This window comes from Hyperolius riggenbachi, chromosome 6, assembly GCF_040937935.1.
Source record: "Hyperolius riggenbachi isolate aHypRig1 chromosome 6, aHypRig1.pri, whole genome shotgun sequence".
Classification (NCBI taxonomy): domain Eukaryota; kingdom Metazoa; phylum Chordata; class Amphibia; order Anura; family Hyperoliidae; genus Hyperolius; species Hyperolius riggenbachi.
In genome coordinates this window covers 265,115,755-265,139,768 of record NC_090651.1, presented here as the reverse complement: position 1 = coordinate 265,139,768, position 24,014 = coordinate 265,115,755, and the positions used below count along the sequence as shown (strand labels likewise).

Sequence of the window (24,014 nt, the reverse complement as noted above, 5' to 3'; positions counted from 1 at the left end):
GTATATGATTAACCACTTAATGACAAGCTGACTTATAAAAACGTCCTGCTAGAGCCTCTTAATGGCTCCAGAACATTTTTATAAGTCAGACAGTGTGGGTTTTATGCACAGTAGCAGTGTGTATATTAAAACTATAGGGGATGGAATTGGAGAAATAGTGTATTTCTTCATTTTTCCTTGTTTTTCCATTTAAAATGCATAGAAAATAAAGTAATTACTGAAAACAAATATCAACCCCAAAATGCCCAATTAGTGGTGAAAAAAACAAGATATAGATCATTTCATTGTGATTAATAGTGATTAAGCTATTGGCAAACGAAAGGGATGAGCACTGAAAGGTGAAAATCGCTCCTGTCTGCTAGGGTAAAAACCCCTTTGGGGTGAAGTGGTTAATGTGAATTTAGCTATGGTAATGTGCATTATGGAAGTAGCACATAACACTCACATGGGTCCTGCTGATAGCATAGCATACTGGTGGTGGTATAACTTTTATAAGTTTTTCAGTAGTACCACTGAAAGCTATTCCTATTATCCAGCCTCACACAGGTCTTCCACTGATAATGTTTAGACGGTTCATGATAGTCTCGCAACCTGTTCCATACTGACTGCTGCATTTCTCTCTTTCTAAATAAGCTCAAATTGAAGTAGTTTTTCCCAAAGCCATGTCCACTTGCCATATTTTTAGAGGGATAATTTCTAGGAATTTCAGCAGATTGTTGCAGTGTTGCCAAAAAGGTGGCTTGGGTGATGAGATGAGACAAAACCATATGTAATGCCCTGCCAGAGATAAGGTAAATATTGTCTTTTGTTTTACCAGGCCCAATTTTTCATGGTTTAAATTGTCTTGTATGTTTTAACATTACTGTTTCCGTAATATCCTAATCTTTTAAATTCAAAGTCTACAGCAGACATTTTACTTTACACCCATAAAAAGATACTGTATATTCAAATTTCTTTCAAGTATAAGGAGAAATCTTTTGACACACTGAATATATTGGAATGAAGAAATGGATCAGGCCTCATTATTGCACTCTGAAATCAGAAATCACATAAAGCATATAGGGGAGTTAAAGAGCAAATCCAGTGTTATTTTTTACATTCTATTGATCCTCTTCAAATAAAAGTTATAACTACTACCTGCCATATCTCAAATTCCTCCCCAAGGCCAGTGCCTGCCAGCCAGGGGTGTAACAATAGACCCTTCAAGGGATGCAGCTGCAGGGGGGCCCAGAAGCAGCAGAGGGCCCCATGGGGGGAGAATGTTCTTTTCCTAGTCTTGAGGGACTGACAACTAAGGGCACAGAGAGAAAAAAATCTGCTCTCTGCACAATTGTTCTAATGACTGCATCTGTTCAGCAACTGATAAGGAATCCTACAAAGACAAAGATTTGTAGACAGTCCCTATTCAGTGTGTAGCAGGGTCTTGTGTACAGGCCCTGCCTCCAACCTCTATACCCCTCCTCAAGTGCTCTATACTGTAGTGATGCTGGAGAAGTCTGCAGAGCCAATTCTGCTCCATCAGAGGAGGAGAGAGTGAGTATAATTAACTGACTCTAGAAGCAAACTCGTCTGTTAGTTTTCTGTATGTGTTTTCTGCACACCATGTGTGTCTGTATGTGTAAAAACATGCACGTTTTATCACAAAGCTAATGTAATTGATAGAGAAAATGTGTGCAGTACTTCACTGCTGTCTGTGTTTATCTGTATGGGGAAAATATATTCAAGTGTGCACTAGCCAATTGAATAACATTGGTTCTCAGTTTACCTGTGCAGAAAGCGAGGGGGGAGGGCAGGGGCAAACGCAGGATTTTTAAGGGGGGGATTCCTGAAAGGTCCAGAAGCAATTATGTCCCCGAGTGCTTCCGAATACAGGTGGCTCCATACTGCCCATGCACAAAAGTGCGCTGGCGTATTACGGAGCAGCCTATCTTTGGAAGTACTCAAGGACACGAGTGTTTCTGAGGGCTTCTGGTAGCAGAACATTTGAACAGGGGAAAGCACTGGAACAACTCCCCGAGAGAGGAACGGGAGATAGACTTAGTTTGGAAGATTCAGTGGAATATGCCACACAGTGTCACATAGCGCAAGCGATACCCATATGATGCAGGGATATATGCATCTGCGGAAGATGGCGGCGCTATATAAATACTAAATAATAATAATTTGCCTCACCAGGATTGCACTTTTATTTAGCTTTCCTTTATGACAAGAAGACACAGCCAGCCAACACTAGGGAAAGAGGGAAACAAAGGTGAATGAGGGAGCACTGGTGCCAACCAAGAGGGCTTCTGAGCGTTTTTTAAATCGACCGTGATTTGAAAAGTGCTTGGCTAATGTTACCCTATGAGGGTGTTCCCACAGCAGCGTTGTGATTTTTTCAAAATCACAAGTATACCCAGGGCCGGCCCGTCACTTTTTGCCGCCTGAGGCAAATTTAGCAGAGCTGCAAACGCCGCCGCCCCCCCCCCCCCCCGGCCCGTCGGGGGGGGGGGGGGCGGCCGCCGAGCCAGAGGGGTAGCGGGCAGGTCGGGGGTATTGGGCCTAGCGGTGGGGAGGGGGGTCGGACCCCCCCTCCCTCGCCTGGGTCCCCTGATCTGCGCTCCCCTCCAGCCTGTAATTAGTAAGCTGCTGCCAGATCGTAAGAGGCACGGGCGGGGAGGACTCACCTTTTCCGCGTTCCATCGTGCGCTCCATTGACGTCACTTCCTGCATCGCCGTCCACTTACAATACAGTGGGCGGCGATGCAGGAAGTGACGTCAGTGGAGCGCTCGCTGGAACGCGGAAAAGGTGAGTCCTCCCCGCCCGTGCCTCTTACGATCTGGCAGCAGCTTACTAATTACAGGCTGGAGGGGAGCGCAGATCGGGGGACCCAGGCGAGGGGGGGGGGTCCGACCCCCCTCCCCACCGCTAGGCCCAATACCCCCGACCTGCCCGCTACCCCTCCGGCTCGGCGGCCGGCCCCCCCGGGCGGGTGCCGCCCTTTGAAGTTTGCCGCCTGAGGCAAATGTTTCACCCCGCCTCATGAGCGGGCCGGCCCTGAGTATACCGCATGTAGCATTTTTTGAGCGATTCATTCAGAAATCGCTCTGAAAATCGCTTCACAAAATCGCACTCACTAATTGCTAGCGATTGCTATTGTGATTTTGGCATTGCACTAGCCCAGAGAGAGGAGGAGTTGAGAGAAATTGAGAATAGCCCGAGATGGAGCAGAGAGCTTATCCGTATTGCAGTGTAACATCACACAGAGGCTACTTGCCTGTAATAGGACTCCTGTCCCTACTGGTCTCTCACACAAGTCAGAAAGCAGCCCTCCTGGAGTCTAGGGACTGTCAAAAACTTTTCAGCTTGTTTAACACCTTATCCACATATGCAGTCATTATAACAATGAGGAGAGACCAGACAGATTTTTACCCACGGACGCTCCAGGAAAGCTCTGCATCATGCTGTAATATTTACCAGCTTGCCTGCCCTTTAATTGCACTTTTATCAGCTAGCCTAGTATTTTACATTGCCTTACAACAACAAACCTGATTACACCAGACACTGGACCAGCCCTAAATCACTGAATAAAAAAGGGGGCCTGGGGGAAGATCGCTCCCCTTCCAGCCAGCACTAGGGGAAGGGGGGGAAACAATGGTGAATGCAGAGAGAGGAGGAGTGGAGAGACTGAGATAGAGCAGATAGCTATCTGTATTGCAGTCCCACATCACACAGGCTACTTGCCTGTAATGTGTCTCCTGTCCCTGGTAAATTGGAAAAGGAGGGGAAAAGACTTTGCCTCCTTAGTATTGCTGCTATCTCACTTGGTTGGAGTAGCCCTATCTCTCAACTTCATTCAAACCACCTTATATAGAAAAATGTGAGAGGCACCAGAAATTACCATAAAAAGAATCACCTTTTATTCATCAAAAGTTCTCAAATGTTACACTGACAAAAATTGACAATTCATGATTTTCTCACATACACTCCACTCACAATAACCCTCCACATCCACACTGGGAGTATGCTGATGAGCTTTCCAAAAAGAAAAATAAGAATGTAAAACATTTTAAAAACATCTCTTTGTCAGTTGTAAAAATTACATATATGTATAAAACTGAAAAATCTCTGCCTCATTCACAAGAGCCTCCACGACATATACAGTCTTCCTGATGCATTTGATTTTGCGGGTCAGGGTTCAGACAGTGAACATTTTAAAAGATGGCATAATTGTCAGGTGAAAGATATTATTTTCATTGGGTTGGAAGTGATCTCTAGGGACCCGAGGGGCGGGGATTACATTGCCAAGATGTCCAGAGCAGAAAGCAAATGGATGTTTAATCTAGATACCCTGGCCCCCAAGGGTCTAAATGAAGAGATGGAACTCTGTTTTTTTGTAATAAAGAAATAACTGAGTGGGTGAGTGATATGTAGTAATGTGGGTGGGTTTTGGGAAAGTTGCTGATGAGCATGGGAGAGGCTGATGGCATGTACCCATAACCTCTAATGAAAAGCAGCAAAAGAAGGATAATCCGCTACACCATGGGTAGGGTATAAAAGATTTCTTCAACTTTATTAACACATCAGAAGATACACACAAGGCTCACACATATCGGAGCTCAAAATGACTCCTTAATCATAGCCAACATACACAGAGTCATCACAAGTTTTAAGTAGTCAAATGCCCGCCCACAATGGGTGTGGCCAATTGCTCTTAAAGTGACAAGTACAAATACATAAAAAATGGCAGTGCCAGTATACAAAAATAGAAAAATGATTTAAAAAACAGTGATGTTATGGTTCAGCAACAAGACATATAGACAAATTGAATGTATATACGATGAATCTCAGATAGCAAAGACAAGGTGGCCATCAGAAAGGGTGATTAGGCGAGAGAGGGGGGGGAGGGGGAGGAAGGAACGGGCTATACATGTGCAAGGATTTAATTCCTGATATCATAAGTTTGACTGACATTGAGTCTCGAATTTAAACCTGTGGGTACATGCGTGCCTAACCTCCAAATCCATAGGGCCTCTCGTTTTAATAGACACCTACGTAAATCTCCTCCCCTGGGGGAATGTGCTAGTCTGTCAATTCCTTGAAAGACAAAACTGCTCATATTGCCCCATGCACCCTCAAAAAGTGCCTGGACACACTAGAAACCTGGGTCACATAAGCCTCATTCCTAATGCACCTAGTCGGTCCGTTGTAATGTTCTGAGATCCGCTGCCTCAGGGGGCGGGTGGTGCATCCCACATATTGTAATCCACAAGCGACACAGGTAATGAGGTAAACAACATTATTGGAATTACAATTAATATACTGCTTCATGGCAAAACTAGTGCCTTCTGTAAGCGATATAATTTCCCGTGTCTGGTTGTGAACACAACAATATCTGCAGGTGCCATATCCGCACCTAAAAGAACCCCTGCAGGTGAGCCAAGTAGGAGTCGGTTTAGGTGTGCTGGAGAAAAAAACAGGAGAAAGACGCGTCCCCAAAGTGGGTGCTCTGCATGCAGAAAATGCACATCCATCATTCAGAATCCTTCGGAGTTTGGGATCCGAGTGCAGAACTGGCAAATATTTTTTTATAATATTAACTACCTTCTTAACTCCAAACTGAAGGGAGTTGTAAAAGTCAAGTTCCTTTTTTGCCTCGTTCTGCTCTCGGCATTCATCCCCAGAAGGTCTCGACGACCCCTATGTGACACACGTTTGCGCGCATCGCGTATCACATGAGCGGTATACCCCCGTTCACGAAGTCTCCCCTCCACCACATGCATTTTGCTGCATGGACTGAGACCAGATTTCCTGCTCCCCTGGGTTTTTGCAACAACGGTGACAGCGTTTCCATCTTTGTCTTCTAATGAAAAGCAGGTAGAAATGCAATTGAATATATATAGTAAAGCTATACTTTGCTACATGGAAAAGTAAAAGAACTATCATGAGGAGAAATTTTTCACCTCCTGTTTTTGATTTTCTATTTTATTTTTTATTATTTTTTATCTTCATTTTGGACTACAAATAAGATCTTATTACAAGGAAGTAGGAATGAACAAAGAAATGTGCTATAGAGAATCCTGTCACCTTAAGGAAGGAATAAGGGGAGGAGACTGTATACGATAAAAAAATGGTGAACTTTGCTCTGTGTAATTCCTATTCATTCTGATGAAGACACCCGAGAGTGTCTAAACATGTTAATGAGATCGTATTGGGGCGCCCCATAAGATCAATTGGAAACACGGTGCAAAATTGTGAGTATTTGTGAGCAGGACTAACGCACAATCCACAGTTGATGAGAGCCGGAACGCAAGGAAGCCGACAGTGAGATGCAAGGAAGTGACATTACTGTCTGAACCCTGAACCAGAAGTATTAGCGGCGAACGCCGCGGAGCCTGAGCAGCCAGGAGACTGGGACTGGCCTACACGAACCGGCATACTCGCTGTGCAGAGAGGCTGGTGAGTTGCGCCGGAGTGGCCACCCTTCATGCAGCTCATTGCCACGGAGGCCGAATCAATGAACAAAATTGACCGCCACTGCAGCTGAGGAGCGACCAGTGGGTAACCTGACGGGAATTAGTAAGTAGTCACGATACTAACACCTTTTTGGATTCTTTTATCTAACAGCCATATATTTTTTAACAAGAGGCTAAACACAGACCCTGTGGCTAAAAGGAATAGTATCAAACTTCATCAATTTCTGGCAGTAGCATATATCAAATTTCAATCAACACTCTGATGGAACACAGCATATCTTTTTGCTGTGCAGTGTCTTATTTTATTTATTTTACCTTATAGATTGCATCCCCTGAGAAAATGACGGCGACGGGGAATGGGACAGCTCATTATATGAGAGGGGATTCCTCTATGACAGTGTAGCAGTGCCTATCCTACTTTCCCCACATCATAGCGCATTATTCAGCGCGTGACCCGCCTAAGTAGCCTGCTATGCGGAGCGAGAGACAAGACAACCTCTCTCGCTCCTACTCTGCCCAGCCAATCTGCCCCAGGAGGCTTCTGTGTGTCGGGCTCGGGCTGCCGCCACCGCATCGTCATTGCTGTTTGCTACGGAACGGCAAACACATTAGCTGGAGGAGGGCGTGTCATGAGCCTTCCTCCCCTTCCGCTCCTGCTTCCAATGCTTTCAGGAGCAATGACACGCCCTCCTCCAGCTAATGTGTTTGCCGTTCCGTAGCAAACAGCAATGACGATGCGGCGGCGGCGGCAGCCCGAGCCCGACACACAGAAGCCTCCTGGAGCAGATTGACTGGGCAGAGTAGGAGCGAGAGAGGTTGTCTTGTCTCTCGCTCCTCATAGCAGGCTACTTAGGCGGGTCATGCGCTGAATAATGCGCTATGATGTGGAGAAAGTAGGATAGGCACTGCTACACTGTCATAGAGGAATCCCCTCTCATATAATGAGCTGCCCCATTCCCCATCGCCGTCAGTTTCTCAGGGGACGCAATCTATAAGGTAAAATAAATAAAATAAGACACTGCACAGCAAAAAGATATGCTGTGTTCCATCAGACTGTTGATTGAATTTTGATTTATGCTACTGCCAGAAATTGATGAAGTTTGATACTATTCCTTTAAGACTATCAGTATTACACAAAATCAAATGCATCAGGAAGACTGTATATGACGTGGAGGCTTTTGTGAATGAGGCAGAGATTTTTCAGTTTTATACATATATGTAATTTTTACAACTGACAAAGAGGTGTTTTTAAAAAATTTTAAATTCTCATTTTTCTTTTTGGAAAGCTCATCAGTGTACTCCCAGTGTGGATGTGGAGGGTTGTTGTGAGTGGAGTGTATGTGAGAATTACATGAATTGTCAATTTTTGTCACTGTCCAATTGATTGCTCCCTTACAAAGGAAGGTGATGAGATAGTTACATGGCAATGGTTGAAGTGAGGAGAGCTGCATCAACCTGCTGATAACTGCTTTATTTTTATCCAAGGTCAGGGATTACAGGTGTAACTGAGTGTCCCAGGTAGGTGAGTGGTCCGGGTGACTGAAAACAAACAGCTGACGGCTGTTTTGTGTAGTCTGTATGCTTGTTCATAACTGACGACATGATAGTCGTGAAGAAGCAAACAGACTATGCAAAACAGCTGCGCACTGTTTGGGTTCAGCCAGCCTGACCACCCACCCACCTGGGACTCTCAGCTACACCTGTAATCCCTGACTTTGTTTGAAATTAAAGCAGTTATCAGCACATTGGTGCAGCTCTACTCTCTCGACCACTGATACACCTGCCTCTTTCTACACAAACTTGCACAGTTTGACACAGTGTAATCCTCTGTGGATATCAAAAGGAGTTTGCAGGAGTCCCTTTGTTTTCTGCCCAGTTGTATGCAGTTTCCACAAGTGTACATGACCTGAGGTGTGAGTTTCCACCTTTACTTATTACAAGAGTCATAAGTCACCCCTATTCATTTATTCACATCTCTTTTTTGGGGGACATAAAGGTTGGGAAGAGCCACTTGTCCCTCAACATAAGAACAAGAGTGCTTTGCAAGGTGCGTGAGGACTTTAGAATTCTTCTAACGTGTCAATAAAAAATTAGATTACATTTGGACAAAGCTTACCACAGCTTATGGAACTGGGAGATGATGACTGGTAACTGCCCTGTAAAGATGAGAGTTGCATGAAAAAAACATTTTTCACAATTGCATATTAAAATATCATGCTATATCAACATCCACCGTCATTGTTTTGAATCCATTCTACTTAGGAAACAGTAAATCACTTCTGATCATTCTGATCAATTTTGTAGTTGACAATCTATTAGGCAGGAACATCAAATCAATGTACGTACATAGTAAACTGGCTTTTCCATCTGATCTTTTGTTCTTGGCAAGTTCTAGTGTACTGCCTCTGTTACATTTTAGTATTCATCAGTCATTTTCATATCCACATGGCGTGGTGTGCAGCACCACTCTATAAACACCACCATGTCTATTTACTTTATTAGTAGTTTCTGATTGATTGGCATAAGGGTTCCTTTTCAAACAATGAGCAGTTGATAATTTTACCTAAAAGTGAATATTGGCTCATGTGTACAAGTTTTTAGACTTGAAAGAAATGGATTATGGCTTGCTGTAAAGGCCCATATGGGCATGGGTATGCTGGTCTGAGGTTGGCTGTGGCAGATGATAACAACCACCATGGCCTAGAATCATGTGGTCAGACCAGTTCATCGGCCGCAGGACAGTCGCTTAAAGAGGAACTCCAGTGAAAATAATGTAATAAAAAAGTGCTTCATTTTTACAATAATTATGTATAAATTATTTAGCCAGTGTTTGCCCATTGTAAAATCTTTTAAATCCCTGATTTACATTCTGACATTTATCACATGGTGAAATTTTTACTGCTGGCAGGTGATGTAGCTGCTGCATGCTTTTTTGGCAGTTGGAAACAGCTGTAAACCGCTATTTCCCACAATGCAACAAGGTTCACAGACAGGAAACTGCCAGGGGTACCATGGTCCTCAGAGCTTCTTGTGGGAGGGGTTTCACCACACTATCAGCCATACAGAGCCCCCTGAGGATCTGTTTGTGAAAAGGAATAGATTTCTTATGTAAAAGGGGGTATCAGCTACTGATCGGGATGAAGTTCAATTCTTGGTCACGGTTTCTCTTTAAGATCCGTCATGTTGGATCTTTACCAATGCATGATGCCTGAGCACAGCACAATGTCATTGTTTTCACTGCTCCCCCACCTGCTGGCTGCTGGAAGCCGCTCCATCACACACGTTCGCCCTCCCTCATTCCCCACATAGAAACATACATGTCGTCAGCCAAAGGCTGACGGCAAGTATGTACAGCATTGTGTGTGCTCTGTCGCCCTGCAGGGATTGCTACCTGATCCCTTGGGTGACGGTGATCTAGCAAACTTCGCCATGTGGTCGGTAGGCAAGTATGTAGCTTACGACCAGATTCTGACAATGTAGACAACAAGTAACTTGGCTAATGCTGAGATATTTACTACTGAAGGAAAAGTTAAAGAAGAACTACAAGGTGTGTTACATAAAAGTGTCCCTCTATTACATAAATTATTGTCATTGCAATTATTTTTCCTTAGCTTCTAATATAGCTTGAACAAAGTGTTGAAAACATTATCTCTGCTATTGAAAACACTGGCTTTAGTTTATCAAGACATGGGATTGGACGTATTAATCTATTTCCTTAGTGCTGTTATAATGACTAAAGCTATAGAAGAGCAGTAGCATGCTGCCCAAATTGCAGGTCACCACACTTTTAGAGCTAAGGCAGCTGCTGCTGCTGCACATAGACCCATCGAGCTGTGCATAGATCCATACACTGACAGTGGCAGGTGGCAGCCTTCTCTACACATTTATCAAAATAACGTGTAGGGGTTGGGCAGCATGATGGCTGGTGGTGTCACTATGAGTGATGCAATGTGTAAAAAACAGAAGTTAGAAAAAAAAGGACATTTATTAACTGAAAATAAGGGAATCGGAAGTGAGAGGGATACGGAGGCTGACATGTTTATTTAATTTTAAACAAACAAAGCAGACAAATTGTCTGGCTGTCCTGCAGATCCTCTGCCTCGAATCATTTTAGCTATAGATCCCAAACAAGCATGCAAATTAGATGTTTCAGACAAACAAATCTGGCAAGATTAGCTGCATGCTTGTTTCAGGTGTGTGATTCAGACACTACTGATCCTAGAATAATAATGTGTACCTAAGAGCTCTATAAAATCCTAATCCGAGTACTGGTGCTCGGTGCTGTAGTCTACACTTCCTTGCATTGATTGTGTATTGCCGTGAGCATGGTATGCTGGAACTGGGGAGCACCATAAGCGTGATTTGCCAGCCTGCACTGAGTGCCATACACTTGTTTGCACCTTTCTTATACTTGCAATAAAATAGATACACATTTCCTTGCTATTTCTGTCTACAGCAGCGTCTTGCATTTCTGAAATCTGCACGGATTCTCTAGCACAGACATGAAACAGCATCATTGGTATTTACCATTTTCTAAAGCTATATCTGTGCCTCTCTGTTTCCTTCTCTTTCTATATAAAATATGTTTTATTTTTGAAAATATTTCCGCCCTAAGTAAATGATTCCTGACATTATGGACACTGTGGACATTACACTTGAAATATTCCACTTTAATATCTGCCTTGTAGCGGTTGAGTCGGTGCAGATTGAAGTAATGGGATTCCTGTCATGCTTAAGTGGTAGGTTCAGGCAGAGAGCCAGACCTTAAAGATTATCTGAAGGGAGCATTTGGCTGGGCATTCACAGCTGAGAATATGAATTAAAGGGCCAGTATCGTGACAAATTGTAAAATTTGAAATACATGCATGTGCATACATATACAGTAAGACGTCCATTCGTCCCAGAGTAAGATCCTGCTATACATTTTTCATATGTTGCTGTCACTTTGGGTTGTTTCACACCAAAAAGCACTAGTGATTTTTGAACAATTTTAGAGCAATTTATTGTGAAATAGCTTTTAATTGTGAAATAGGATTTAATTTTCAAAGTGCTTTTCAAAACACTGAAAGGAGCTGGTGATCAGAAAAGCTCTTTAAAAAGGTGGGAAACAGACCTTACAGGTTTGGACTGGTCCATCGTCTCATGGGGGATTGTCATGTTTTAGGGTTTTATTTAAGTTCAAAAGCACTTATTGAAAGGAAGTTGGTCAGTCTAATTAGCAATATAGGTCCTTTCCAGGGATGTCTTTTGTAAACAATAAAGGAAATATTGAGGCTGATTTCACACCAGGACATTGCGTTAGAGGGGGCGTTAAGGTCGCATAACGTCCCCCTAACGGAACGCCTGGTGGTGCTGGATCTGGACGTCAGAGTGAGCCGCGTTGTGCAGCTCACTCTGGCGTCAGTGATGCCGTGATGCGCACTCTTGTGCGCATGCGGCATCACGTGGTCCCGCCGGCCAATCGCCGCACAGAGCGGCCGCTCCAGGAAGTAAACACTGCACGTCACAACGTGCAGTGCATATTAATTAGCCATGTGCCTGGCCGCTCTCCGCTCCTCCACAAGATTACTGAGCATGTGCAAGCAGTCTAACGCGGCTCAGCCGCGTCTAAAGTACTGCATGCAGTACGTTGTCTTGTGACGCAGCGTTACAATGTAACGCAACGCGGGCACTGTGAACAGCCCCATTGATTTTTCATTACTGTGCAGTGGGCTGCGTTACAGGCTGCTCTAACGTGCGCCTGTAACGTCCCACTGTGAAACCAGCCTGAGGGTTGAACTAGTTCAAAACCTGATAGAAATGTCAGATTAATAATATCTGTTGTAAGTGACAGCAATATAGGAAAAGGGTGTTTATAGTGAATTTTTACTCTGGGGCAAATACATATCCTATATGTATGCATACACATGCATTTTAAATTTTTATTTTAAAAATATATGCATCCACTTAAAAGTGTGAACCAATGTGTTTTACCAGGGGAAAATAATCCCCAGTGTAATGATTCGCTCAGCTGGCTGCACAGGCAGACAGCTGTTTGACCATTCCTTGAGTCTGTGGGATGCAGGTCTCTGGATAATAGACCTGTCTTTGCTTTGCAAACTTCAGACCTGCTCTGCTGCTGAGGAATTTGCATATACTGATTATGCAAATTGCCTAGTCGCCTCCCTTGAAGGCTTGCAGCATAAATACCATGTGATCCCACAATCATTTGCTGGTCATCATGGTTTGTTACTGTTGAAACACTCCTGGAGTGTCAGCCTTGCTATTGTTTGCTAAAGATTATCTTACAGTATTCCTGGGGACTGCATTAGGCATCCCTCTAGTACAGTCAGGTTGTATTATTTGTATTGCCTGTTCTGTCTTCTGTTTGTCCTTGCGATTGCACTGTCACCAGCGGTTGGCGATGGTGAATCGTTTGTTCCAGAACCTGGATCACACTTGCTCTGGCAGAAAGAGCAGTGGATCCTACTAGCTCTGTTTCTGTACTTGGATCACACTTGCTCTGGCGGAAAGAGCAGTGGATCCTGCTAAGCTCTGTTTCTGTACTTGGATCACACTTGCTCTGGCGGAAAGAGCAGTGGATCCTGCTAGTCTGCTTCTGTACTTGGATCACACTTGCTCTGGCGGAAAGAGCAGTGGATCCTGCTAAGCTCTGTTTCTGTACTTGGATCACACTTGCTCTGGCGGAAAGAGCAGTGGATCCTGCTAGTCTGTTTCTGTACTTGGATCACATTTGCTCTGGCGGAAGAGCAGTGGATCCTACTAAGCTCTGTTTCTGTACTTGGATCACACTTGCTCTGGCGGAAAGAGCAGTGGATCCTGCTAACTCTGTTTCCCTACTTGGTTCACACTCGCTCTGGCGGAAAGAGCAGTGGATCCTTCCTGTCCTGTCCCTGAACCTAGATCGCACTCGCTCTGGCGGAAGAGCGGTGGATCTTATCTGACCTATTCCTGTCTCTGTTCATTTGTCTGTCTGGATCGCACTCGCTCTAGTGGTAGCAGCAGTGGTTCCTTTTGAACTCTGTCTGGGAGTGTAGGCCAGAGCTGCGGTTGCTGCTGGCTGCTCCTTCTCTCTGTCTTGTCTGATACAAACGCTTGCTGTAGGCTCGGTGGGGTAACCGTTAAGCAAGCGTTCACGTTCTCTGTTTCGTGTTTGTGTGGCGTTGGTTAGTTAGGGTGGTGTGCTTGTCTCTGTTACCGCGCCGTAAAAGCGTTCACTGTTGCGAATGAGTGCGGTGTTGGCGTTTAGCTAGCGTTTGTTATTTTCCTTATCTTCTCATTGTTGTTTGCCTTTGCTACTCTCGTGCTCTGTCTTGCTCAGTCTCGTGTCACTTCTGGCAATCGCCTCTCTCGCGATTGCGTTCCTACTTTGTTTCTGCTGTTGTTTGTTCACCGTCGCGGGTTGGCGACTAGATTGGTGCACACACATACATTCTGTCCCTGTGCTCATTCTCATTGGCAATCGCATCTCTTGCGATTGCGTTCTCACTTGGTTTCCACTGTTGTATGTTCACCGTCGCAGGTTGGCGACGAGATTGGTGGACATACATACATTCCTTCTCTGTGCTTATTCAGTCTTGTGTCGCTGTTAGCAATCACTATCTCTTGCGATTGCTTTCCCACCTGATCTTCACGGTTGTGGGTTCATCGTCGCTGGATGGTGACTAGATTGGTGGACACACATACACCCTGTTGCTGTGCTCTCTTTCTTTAAGGGCTATCTTGCCCTGCATTGCTTCCCCTCGTACAATTCCTATCTGGCATCTGTGGCTGTGCAGAGGATCTGTTCCTCTGCACTCCACGGCTCCATCTGCCGGCAGGAATTCCCCTCTACAGGTGCATTGCACCTTTTGCTGGGTTCTCTCAGATTATACGCTTGTGGAGGATTTCCGCAGTGTCAGCGCGCATCCTGTGCGCTGACCATGGAAAGAATTCCACAATCGTTACACCCAGTCAGATAATTCATTTTTAGACTTCAAATTTGTAACTCTACATTTACCCTTAATTTCATAATGATACAAAATACTCCATCATTTAAAAATAAATCTTCCATGAATTATGTTAGACTGCAAGGTTTATTTCAGCTGCATAGTTACAGATAGCCCAGCAAGCTCATTGGGAACCAGAACTCCTACGAGTGTGTAAAGGGCTGAAAGAGACCAAAAAGCTTCCTTCACCATAGAGCCTTATTAATCCATGCCATGTGCACTGATGAGGATCAACCAATCTGTAATATTAACACATGACACATCAATGCATTCAAGAGGTTCTGGAAGTGTGGCTAGTGTACAGGGACAACAAAGAAATTATTTGCATATTCAGCAGTGATGCATTGTGGGACGCCTCAGAGCTCACTCCAACCTGAATAATCACAAATACCCTTAGTCTTAAGAAGACAAACTTCTATTATTCATCTGCAAAAACATACCTGGGAAGCCTAGTACATCTGACATCTATATCACTTTATAAGCCAGTTTGAAGCATACCTTGAAGAGGAACTCCACAGAAAATAATGCAATAAAAAAGTGCTTCATTTTTACAATAATTATGTATAAATGATTTAGTCAGTGTTTGCCCGTTGTAAAATCTTTTAAATCCCTAATTTACATTCTGACATTTATTACATGGTGACATTTTTACTGTTGGCAGGTGATGTAGCTGGTGCATGCTTTTTTGGCAGTTGGAAACAGCTGTGAACAGCTATTTTCCCCAATGCAGCAAGGTTCACAGACAGGAAACTGCCAGGAGTACGTACTCAGAGTTTCTTGTGGGAGGGGTTTCACCACAATATCACTCATACAGCGACCCCTGATGGTCTGTTTGTGAAAAGGAATAGATTTCTCACGTAAAAGGGGGTGTCAGCTACTGATTGGGATAAAGTTCAATTCTTGGTCAGAGTTTCTCTTTAAGTGTGCTAAAATTTAGATCACCCACTACTGACAAATCCTCCTACTAAAAGATGCACATGCATTTCTAAATAGCTTGTGCATGGTCATGGGCCTTTTAACATTGTAGTGCTCAAGAGTGGCCGAACTCCAGTGCAAAGTAGCCTTCGATTAGTGTTGGTATTAGGTAGGGACTGAAAAAGGCTAAAATCCTAAAGGGTGTGGGAGGTGTCATCATAATTTATAGAATACTAAAGGATTACATGGATTTTCTTAAACTTCCCAGGTGACATTGCCCCATTTCCTTTGAGGTGTATCAACAAAAATAATTAAAAAAAACAACTCTTTTAGCCTTATTCAGAAGCCCAAAAACCAAAGGGGAGGGATATGATAAGAATTAGATAAAGTTGTGAATGCTTAACACAATATGAAAATGAGGACATACAGTGGGTTGCAAAAGTATTCAGCCCCCTTGACGTTTTCCACATTTTGTCACATTACTGCCACAAACATGCATCAATTTTATTGGAATTCCATGTGAAAGACCAATACAAAGTGGTGTACATGTGAGAAGTATATTGAAAATTATACATCATTCCAAACATTTTTTACAAATAAATAACTGCAAAGTGAGATGTGCGTAATTATTCGGCCCCCTGAGTCAATACTTTGTAGAACCACCTTTTGCTGCAATTACAGCTGCCAGTCTTTTAGGGTATGTCTCTACCAGCTTTGCACATCTAGAGACTGAAATCCTTGCCCATTCTTCTTTGCAAAACAGCTCCAGCTCAGTCAGATTAGATAGACAGCGTTTGTGAACAGCAGTTTTCAGATCTTGACACAGATTCTCGATTGGAATTAGATCTGGACTTTGACTGGGCCATTCTAACACATATATATGTTTTGTTTTAAAGGGAACCAGAGAGGATGAAGTATACATACCTAGGGCTTCCTCCAGCCCCATACGCACGGATCGCTCGCACGCCGCCGTCCTCCGTTGCCTAGAACCGCCGATACCGGGTCCCGTCATTACCGCCAGTCGGCCAGTCGGCCAGTGGACGCGGCCAATTCTCCGCATCACAGGGCGCTCCCTCCATACAGATACGCATGTGGCTGCCTACTGCGCAGCCGCATGCGTACGGGTATGGCGGGAGCCCCTGTGATGCGGACAATTGGCCGCGTCCGCCGGAAGTGACGGGCCCGGTACCGGCGGATCCAGGAAGCGGAGGATGGCGGCGTGGGAGCGATCCAGGCTTATGGGGCTGGAAGAAGCCCCAGGTATGTATAAACTCTTTTTATATTTTATAAAATCCTTCCTCTCTGGTTCCCTTTAAACCATTCCATTGTTGCCCTGGCTTTATGCTTATGGTTATTGTCCTTCTGGAAGGTAAACCTCCGCCCCAGTCTCAAGTCTTTTGTAGTCTCCAAGAGGTTTTCTTCCAAGTTTGCCCTGTATTTGGCTCCATCCATCTTCCCATCAACTCTGACCAGCTTCCCTGTCCCTGCTGAAGAGATGCACCCCCTGAGCATGATGCTGCCACCACCATATTTGACAGTAGGGATGGTGTGTTCAGAGTGATGTGCAGTGTTAGTTTTCTGCCACACATAGCGTTTTGCATTTTGGTCAAAAGTGTTCCATTTTGGTCTCATCTGACCAGAGCACCTTCTTCCACATGGTTGCTGTGTCCCCCATATGGCATGTGGCAAAATGCAAACGGGACTTCGTATGCTTTTTGTTAACAATGCCTTTCTTCTTGCCACTCTTCCATAAAGGCCAACTTTGTACAGTGCATGACTAATAGTTGTCCTATAGACAGAGTCTCCCACCTGAGCTGTAGATCTCTGCACCTCGTCCAGAGTCACCATGGGCCTGTTGACTGCATTTCTGATCAGCGCTCTCCTTGTTCGGCCTGTGAGTTTAGGTGGATGGCCTTGTCTTGGTAAGTTTACAGTTGTGCCATACTCCTTCCATTTCTGAATGATCGCTTGAACAGTGCTCCGTGGGATGTTCAAGGCTTTGGAAATCTTTTTGTGGCCTAAGCCTGCTTTAAATTTCTCAATAACTTTATCCCTGATCTGTCTAGTGTGTTCTTTGGACTTCACGGTGTTGTTGCTCCCAATATTCTCTTAGACAACCTCTGAGGCCCTCACAGAGCAGCTGTATTTGTACTGACATTAGATTACACACAGGTGCACTCTATTTAGTCATTAGCACTCATCAGGCAATGTCTATAGGCAACTGACAGCACTCAGATCAAAGGGGGGCGAATAATTATGCACACACCAATTTGCAATTATTTATTTGTAAAAAATGTTTGGAATCATGTATGATTTCCGTTCCACTTCTCATGTGTACACCACTTTGTATTGGTCTTTCATGTGGAATTCCAATAAAATTGATTCATGTTTGTGGCAGTAATATGACAAAATGTGGAAAACTTCAAGGGGGCCGAATACTTTTGCAACCCACTGTATAGCTAAAAATACATTTGGAATTATGTTCTACTTACGTCACTGTCTCTGTTGTTGATTATTAAAGCAGAAGATTTGATGGGATCTTTTTCAGCTTTGGACCACATGCTTGTATGCTCTGGCAATGGGCTTTGTACTAAACACACTAACATGTGTGATTCAACAATGATATCTAAACAGGAAAAGCAAATATAGGTAAGCAGCACAAAAAATAAATAAAAACACACGCAATCACTGTATACTGTATTAAATATTAATACTAAATACAATGCCACAGGACTAATGATGATCAAACAACATTAATCTACAGAAACTCAGACATTAGATTGTGTTGTAATCCAATTTGTAATGCCAAAATTTATTAAGGTTGTGTGCATATTAAACACATTTTAACGATCATTAAAAAAAAGTGTGAAAAATTACAAATCTTCACATGATTTTGTGTGTGTGTGTTTGTATGCATTTTGTACTCATTTTCATGGCCGGTTCAAGTAACAATTGGGCCCTAGGGCAAAATTAGCCTGAGGCCCCCCAACAGACACCCCCGACCAAAAAACGTCATTAGAGGTCCTTTGTTGCAGCCAAATTTCCCTCCTGGGCCCCTGAGCTGGCTACTGACCCTCCCCCAATCACCTCCCAACTTAACCAGTTCGGCCTATCTGGACGAGCTTCCTCGTCCAGATAGGCACTGCTGCTGCCGGCTCGTGCGCGCGATCGGGCGCGCCCCCGCGCGCGCTCCTGCTGCCCGCCGCTAGCCCCCCGATCAGTAAATGGGAATATAATTCCCATTCACCGATCTAACTTCCCCGCAGAAATACCGATGCTTTCTCTCCAGAGAGCGCGGTATTTCTGCCCCCAGGAAAAAACTCCTCAGCATTTTAGTTCCTAGATGCAAGCTGGTTCGCATCTAGGACATTTTTCACTGGCCATCTTGTGGCCAAATAGTAAACTGCACCCACATATATTTTTGATTAAAAAAAATATTATTTTACATTTAAAATTAGCAGTTTCCCTCCCACACCAAAAATTACCCACATACACTTTTTTTTATTAAAAAAAAAAAAAACAATTAAAAAACAAAACAAAAACAACATAAATAGTTACCCAAGGGTCTGAACTTTTTAAATATGCATGTCAAGAGAATATGTTATTATATTATTTAAAATTATAAGCTTATAAATAGTGATGGACGCAAATTGAAAAAATGCACCTTTATTTCTAAATGAAATATCGGCACCATAAATTGTGATAGGGACATCGTTTAAACGGTGTAATAACCGGGACAGATGGGCAAATAAAATACATGCGTTTTAATTACGGTAGCGTATATTAATTTCAAACTATAATGGCCAAAAACTGAGAAATAATGAATTTTTTCCGTCTTTTTCTTATTCTTCCTGTTAAAATGCATTTACAGTAAAGTGGCTCTTAGCAAAATGTATCACCCACAGAAAGCCTAATTGGTGGCGGAAAAAACAAGATATAGATCAATTCATTGTGATAAGTAGCAATAAAGTTATAGGCGAATGAATGGGAGGTGAACGTTGCTCGGATGCATGAGATTTTCGGCACTGCGGCGCTGAACCGGTTAACAGACTCTGCAGAGTCCCTGGGAAGCAACAGTTAAGATGGGGGAGGGACACCTTGGGGGGCCCCTACAAGCTCTGGGGCCCTGGGGCAATTGCCCATTTTTTTCTATGGTAGCTCCGGCCCCGCTCATTTTCACATTTCTTTCACCACAGTGGATACACCAAAATGACTCCTGCAATAGGTTTAAGAAATGCACCTTTTAGATCTTATATAATGTGAATTGTGCTAGTGAAATGCACTGGATGTGCTTTTATTGGGATTTTTTTTATTGTTATGATAACACGTACAGTGTTCAAGAAAACCTAAATGACTTTAGTGGATACATTTTTTTTCAACTTTACTTTTTATTAAACATAATATATAACACAGTCAAAAATGGTAATACCCTATGCAAAATGTTCAGGGGATATGGATACAGCAACCATTAGGGAACAGCCGTCAAAAGAGATAGATATAATATATTATAGAACATCCGTCAAGTTTGACTAAAGTGTTATCAAGGTTTCAACACAAAACAACGCAAAAAATAAGGGTAGCTTAATTGAAAGAGGATAAACGGAGACGGCCCAATAAAAGACCATGGGTGAGAACAAAGACCAATGGGAAAACGTTCAGGACGACCAGCGGCCCCACACTTTGAGGAAACTGTCCGGTTTATTGGTAGAAGAGGAGGTGATATGCTCCAATTAGTAAATCTTAATTTTGAGAATCAGGGCAGATCGGGGAGGAGGAGAGCTTTTTCAGGTGTAAGCCAAAAGGGATTTGGCAGCATTACAGACTTGGGCAATAAGAGCATTAACATATTTAGAAATAGGTGGATTGTGTCTGCTCAAACTTCAATCCCCAAGACCTCTGATATAAGGTGAAAACACATGAGCTAAAAGGTACAGACAGCTGCGCATCCCCACCAGCAATTGAGATGATCAGCACTCTGACCACAGCCTCTAAAACACTTGTAAGAAAAGATCAAGCATCATTGGTGCAATTTAGAGGTGGTGTGGTACCAGTCATACAGGATTTTATAAGATCTTTCTTTCAAAATATTGTTAATTGAAGATTTTGCCATGCTACTTAAGATGGAGGTCCAACCCGCATTGTCGAGAGTGTAGTTTGATCTATCTTTCCATTTTCACATGGCAGGTGCGACAATCTCCAATGTCTGATAACGCACAACATATCAGATATACTGTAAGTCCTTTTTTGCTCAACTCACTCAGGAAATCTTTTTCAATGTTATGGAGCCTTAAAGGACACATTTTAAGGATATGACGGCCGCTACGGAGGGGACAGCAGAAGATCAGGTGAAAGCAGAACTGGGGAAAGGAACACAGAGACACAGGAAGAAGCCCCTGTAAAGATGGATTCCTTTTTTTCGCCTCATGCATCCTTTAAGTAGCTTAAAGTGTACCTGAGACAAGAAGCATCTTAGTTACTATACTTACCGGAGGCTTCCTAAAGCCCCCTTAAGGCTACCCATCCCTCGCCATCTCCCGAGTGGCTCTGGTCCCCCAAAATTCAGCCCAAAAGCCTGGCCGAGTTGCGCTTAATCGCGCATGCGCGGCCTGGCCAGGCACGATCCCCGTGTGCACTCCTATGGCTGAGAGCGTTCTGCGCTTGTGCAGTACTACTGCGCAGGCACAGAATGCCACAGGGACGGGCAATGGTGGAGCGCGCCTGGTCGGGCCGTGCATGCACGATGAAGCGTGACTCGGGCAGGCTTTTAGCCTGAATTGCAGGGGACTGAAGCCACCCGGGGAGACAGCGAGGGACAAGCAGCCTTAAGGGGGCCTAAGGAAGCCCCAGGTAAATATAGAACCTGAGACGCTTCTCGTCTCAGCTACACTTTACAGCCCAAGCTCAGGCTTTTTTTTTTCTATTGTATTAATACATTCCACCTAAGTTACTTAGCCTGAGAGTACCAAAAGTAATCCATCAGCTTAATTTGATGCCACATTTGTGATCCCAAGGCAGGATGCATTACCACCACGAATTGGATGGCTGACCAGAGTATAGCTCTGCACATTAAAAGATAATTGGTCCCATTGAAATGTAACGGTATTGTGTACATCCATGCACTTCTTATTATTCATCATTGAGCATAACTCTGTATCATAGGACATGGTGGTATTATTCATTTAAAAATGCCACACAAATTTAAAGGACCTCTGTCGCAAAAATCTTAAAATTTAAAATATATGTAAATATACAATTAAGAAGTATGTTTCTTCCAGAGTAAAATGAGCCATAAATAACTTTTTTCCTATGTTACTGTCACTTACAGTGGATAGTAGAAATCTAATAGAACGGACAGGTTTTGGACTAGCCCATCTGCTTAATGGGGGGTTTACAGGGATTTCCTTATTTTCAAAATGCACTTAACGAATGGCAGTTGCTCCATCCAATTCCCAAAAAAGTGTGCAGCGAGCAGGGAGGCTGGCCAGCACCTTTGTATAAATCTTTTTCAGGGGGTGTATTTGTAAAGAATAAAGATCATGCTGAGAATCCCCTATGGAGAGATAGACTAGCCCAAAATCTGTTGGTAATGTCAGATTTCAACTACCTAATGTAAGTGACAGCAACATAAGAGAGACGTAATTTACAGCTCATTTTACTCAGGAAGAGATGTACTTATTTCTATGTGTTTTAAATTTTAAGATTTTCGCGACAGTTCCTCTTTAAAGGATAAAAAGTGGCTGCCTACTGAGTGCACTCTAGTGGCAGTCTCGCAAGCAATTTGAGTCTGACCGGAGAAAAATGCTACACAAATACTGGAGTTATTATTATTAAATGGTGAGAGCAGGTGCAGCCCCTACAACAATGATTGTGTCGTTGTGTTGGCCATGTTAGTGCATTACTGCAGTGTTGGGGGGGGGGGGGGGAGACAGGCTGTAATAAAAAGCTGGAATATGCACTTTATTTTTCCTGAAAAGAGACCCTTTAAAGACAGAATTGCATATGCTCTAAAGATGAAAAATGAATACATGCATAAAGCATTCTTAAAAGGTAATTGAAGTGTTTTTTTTTTGTTTGTTTTTGGGTTTTTTTTCAAATTAGACTATTCTGCAATTTTGTGTTAATATCTACATACCATAGCCACTCCAGAGGTTCTAAACTTTTTTTTTTTTTAATGCTGAGATTATGTAGCTATTTTAGCTTGATGTATTAGTAATGGGAAAACTGAATGCGTGGCTCAAGGGATATTAAGGATTCAGTATGCATTTCTTGCTAAGGAGACCTGAAGACTCAGCTTTCCATAGTTAAATGTGCACCACTAAGGATTTCCTAAATAGATGCAGCCAGTGCTGCAACTGCGGTGACCACGTTTGCTCCACGGCAACATCTCAACATTTTTCAGTAGATACAATAGCTATTAGCGCAGATGTAAGCATAAAGGGAAAAAAAAGGAAATATACATGTTATTTGTGAAGCTGAACGTTTTGCTTTTTAGCCTTACCATTTTACATTTCCTAGTATTCAATTTAAAGTGAGCCTGAACTCTTGCACAGGACAGAAGGAAAACAAATATAAATGCACCCAGTATGTAATTAGAGAGTTTAGTCTGTCTAATGCTACGTACACACATGCGGCAACAATCGTTCGTTGAGAACGACGAACGAACTTTTAATTGATGAAAGAACGACCTAAGTAAAGTTAGTTTTAAAAGGTGTGTAACGATCTGATCGTTAGAACGAACGTTACATCACGTAAAGCAACTATTGCGCCTGCGCATAAAAATGAGAAGTTTCAGGGAGAAATAGTGAAATGCACATGTCAAGCCTAGTACGAACGACCGTCTCCAACGATGTACTACTTTTGCAAACGATCGTCGTTAGTTAAAATCCGCCGAGACAGAACTTTCTTTTGTAGCGATTTGGCTCGTTCGTCGTTTGCCTTAATAGTCGGTGGTTCGTTTTTTGTAACGATCGTCGTTGGTAAAGATCGGAGAACGATCGTTACAAACGACTATAGTCGCATGTTTGTACGCACCTTAATTCCCCCTGTTTTGTGACTAAGCACAAGTTGTAATTTGATTCCTCAGCTGTGTCAGCTGACTGCCACAGAAGAGATAAATTAGTAAACACAGGATGTTGGCTGCAACAAATCTTTTTTTCTTTAACGTGTATTATGCTGTTGCTTATCTTTTAGAGCAGAGAGGAAGTTCTGAGTTCAGCTCCACTTTATAGCCCCTGTCCAGATAAACGTTTCATAAGTCTAATGCTTCCCTCCCTTGGCCACTACACTTTTGGGGTTCACAATTGAGGTAACATGTCCAGCACTTCTTATAAATGAATGATAGTGTAACTTTCCTTCACATTGATACATTTGGTAGAGTGGTTAAATTGCATCTTCCATGCCCCTCACCCATATCTTGATTGGGAGAGTATCTATGCAAAAAAGGCAGGAGGAAAAATAGATGCTAAATAATCATAAAAGAATATTGGTAATTGCCACATTCGAACACTAACACTACTCAAAAGTTGAAACTATATTTACATTATGGAGATCAAAGCTGAATTTGAAAACAAATTCAAATTTTGACTGATTTGATCATCTCTAAATTCCCTTCTATTCTGTTCTATGTAAACAGAGCTGCTGATGGCAAAAGTGTAC

General features: G+C 43.1%; 1 protein-coding gene across 1 annotated transcript in view; it reads right to left on the bottom strand.

Moving 5' to 3' along the window:
- ANKK1 (ankyrin repeat and kinase domain containing 1) overlaps positions 1 to 24,014 on the bottom strand; it is a 136,216-nt gene that overhangs the window by 5,086 nt on the left and 107,116 nt on the right. Inside the window, exons 6-7 of the mRNA XM_068240776.1 lie at positions 17,852 to 17,985; positions 8,573 to 8,612 (exon numbers count right to left, since the gene is read on the bottom strand). Of these exons, the coding sequence (XP_068096877.1) occupies positions 8,573 to 8,612; positions 17,852 to 17,985 (174 nt within the window). The remainder of the gene's footprint in view (positions 1 to 8,572; positions 8,613 to 17,851; positions 17,986 to 24,014) is intronic.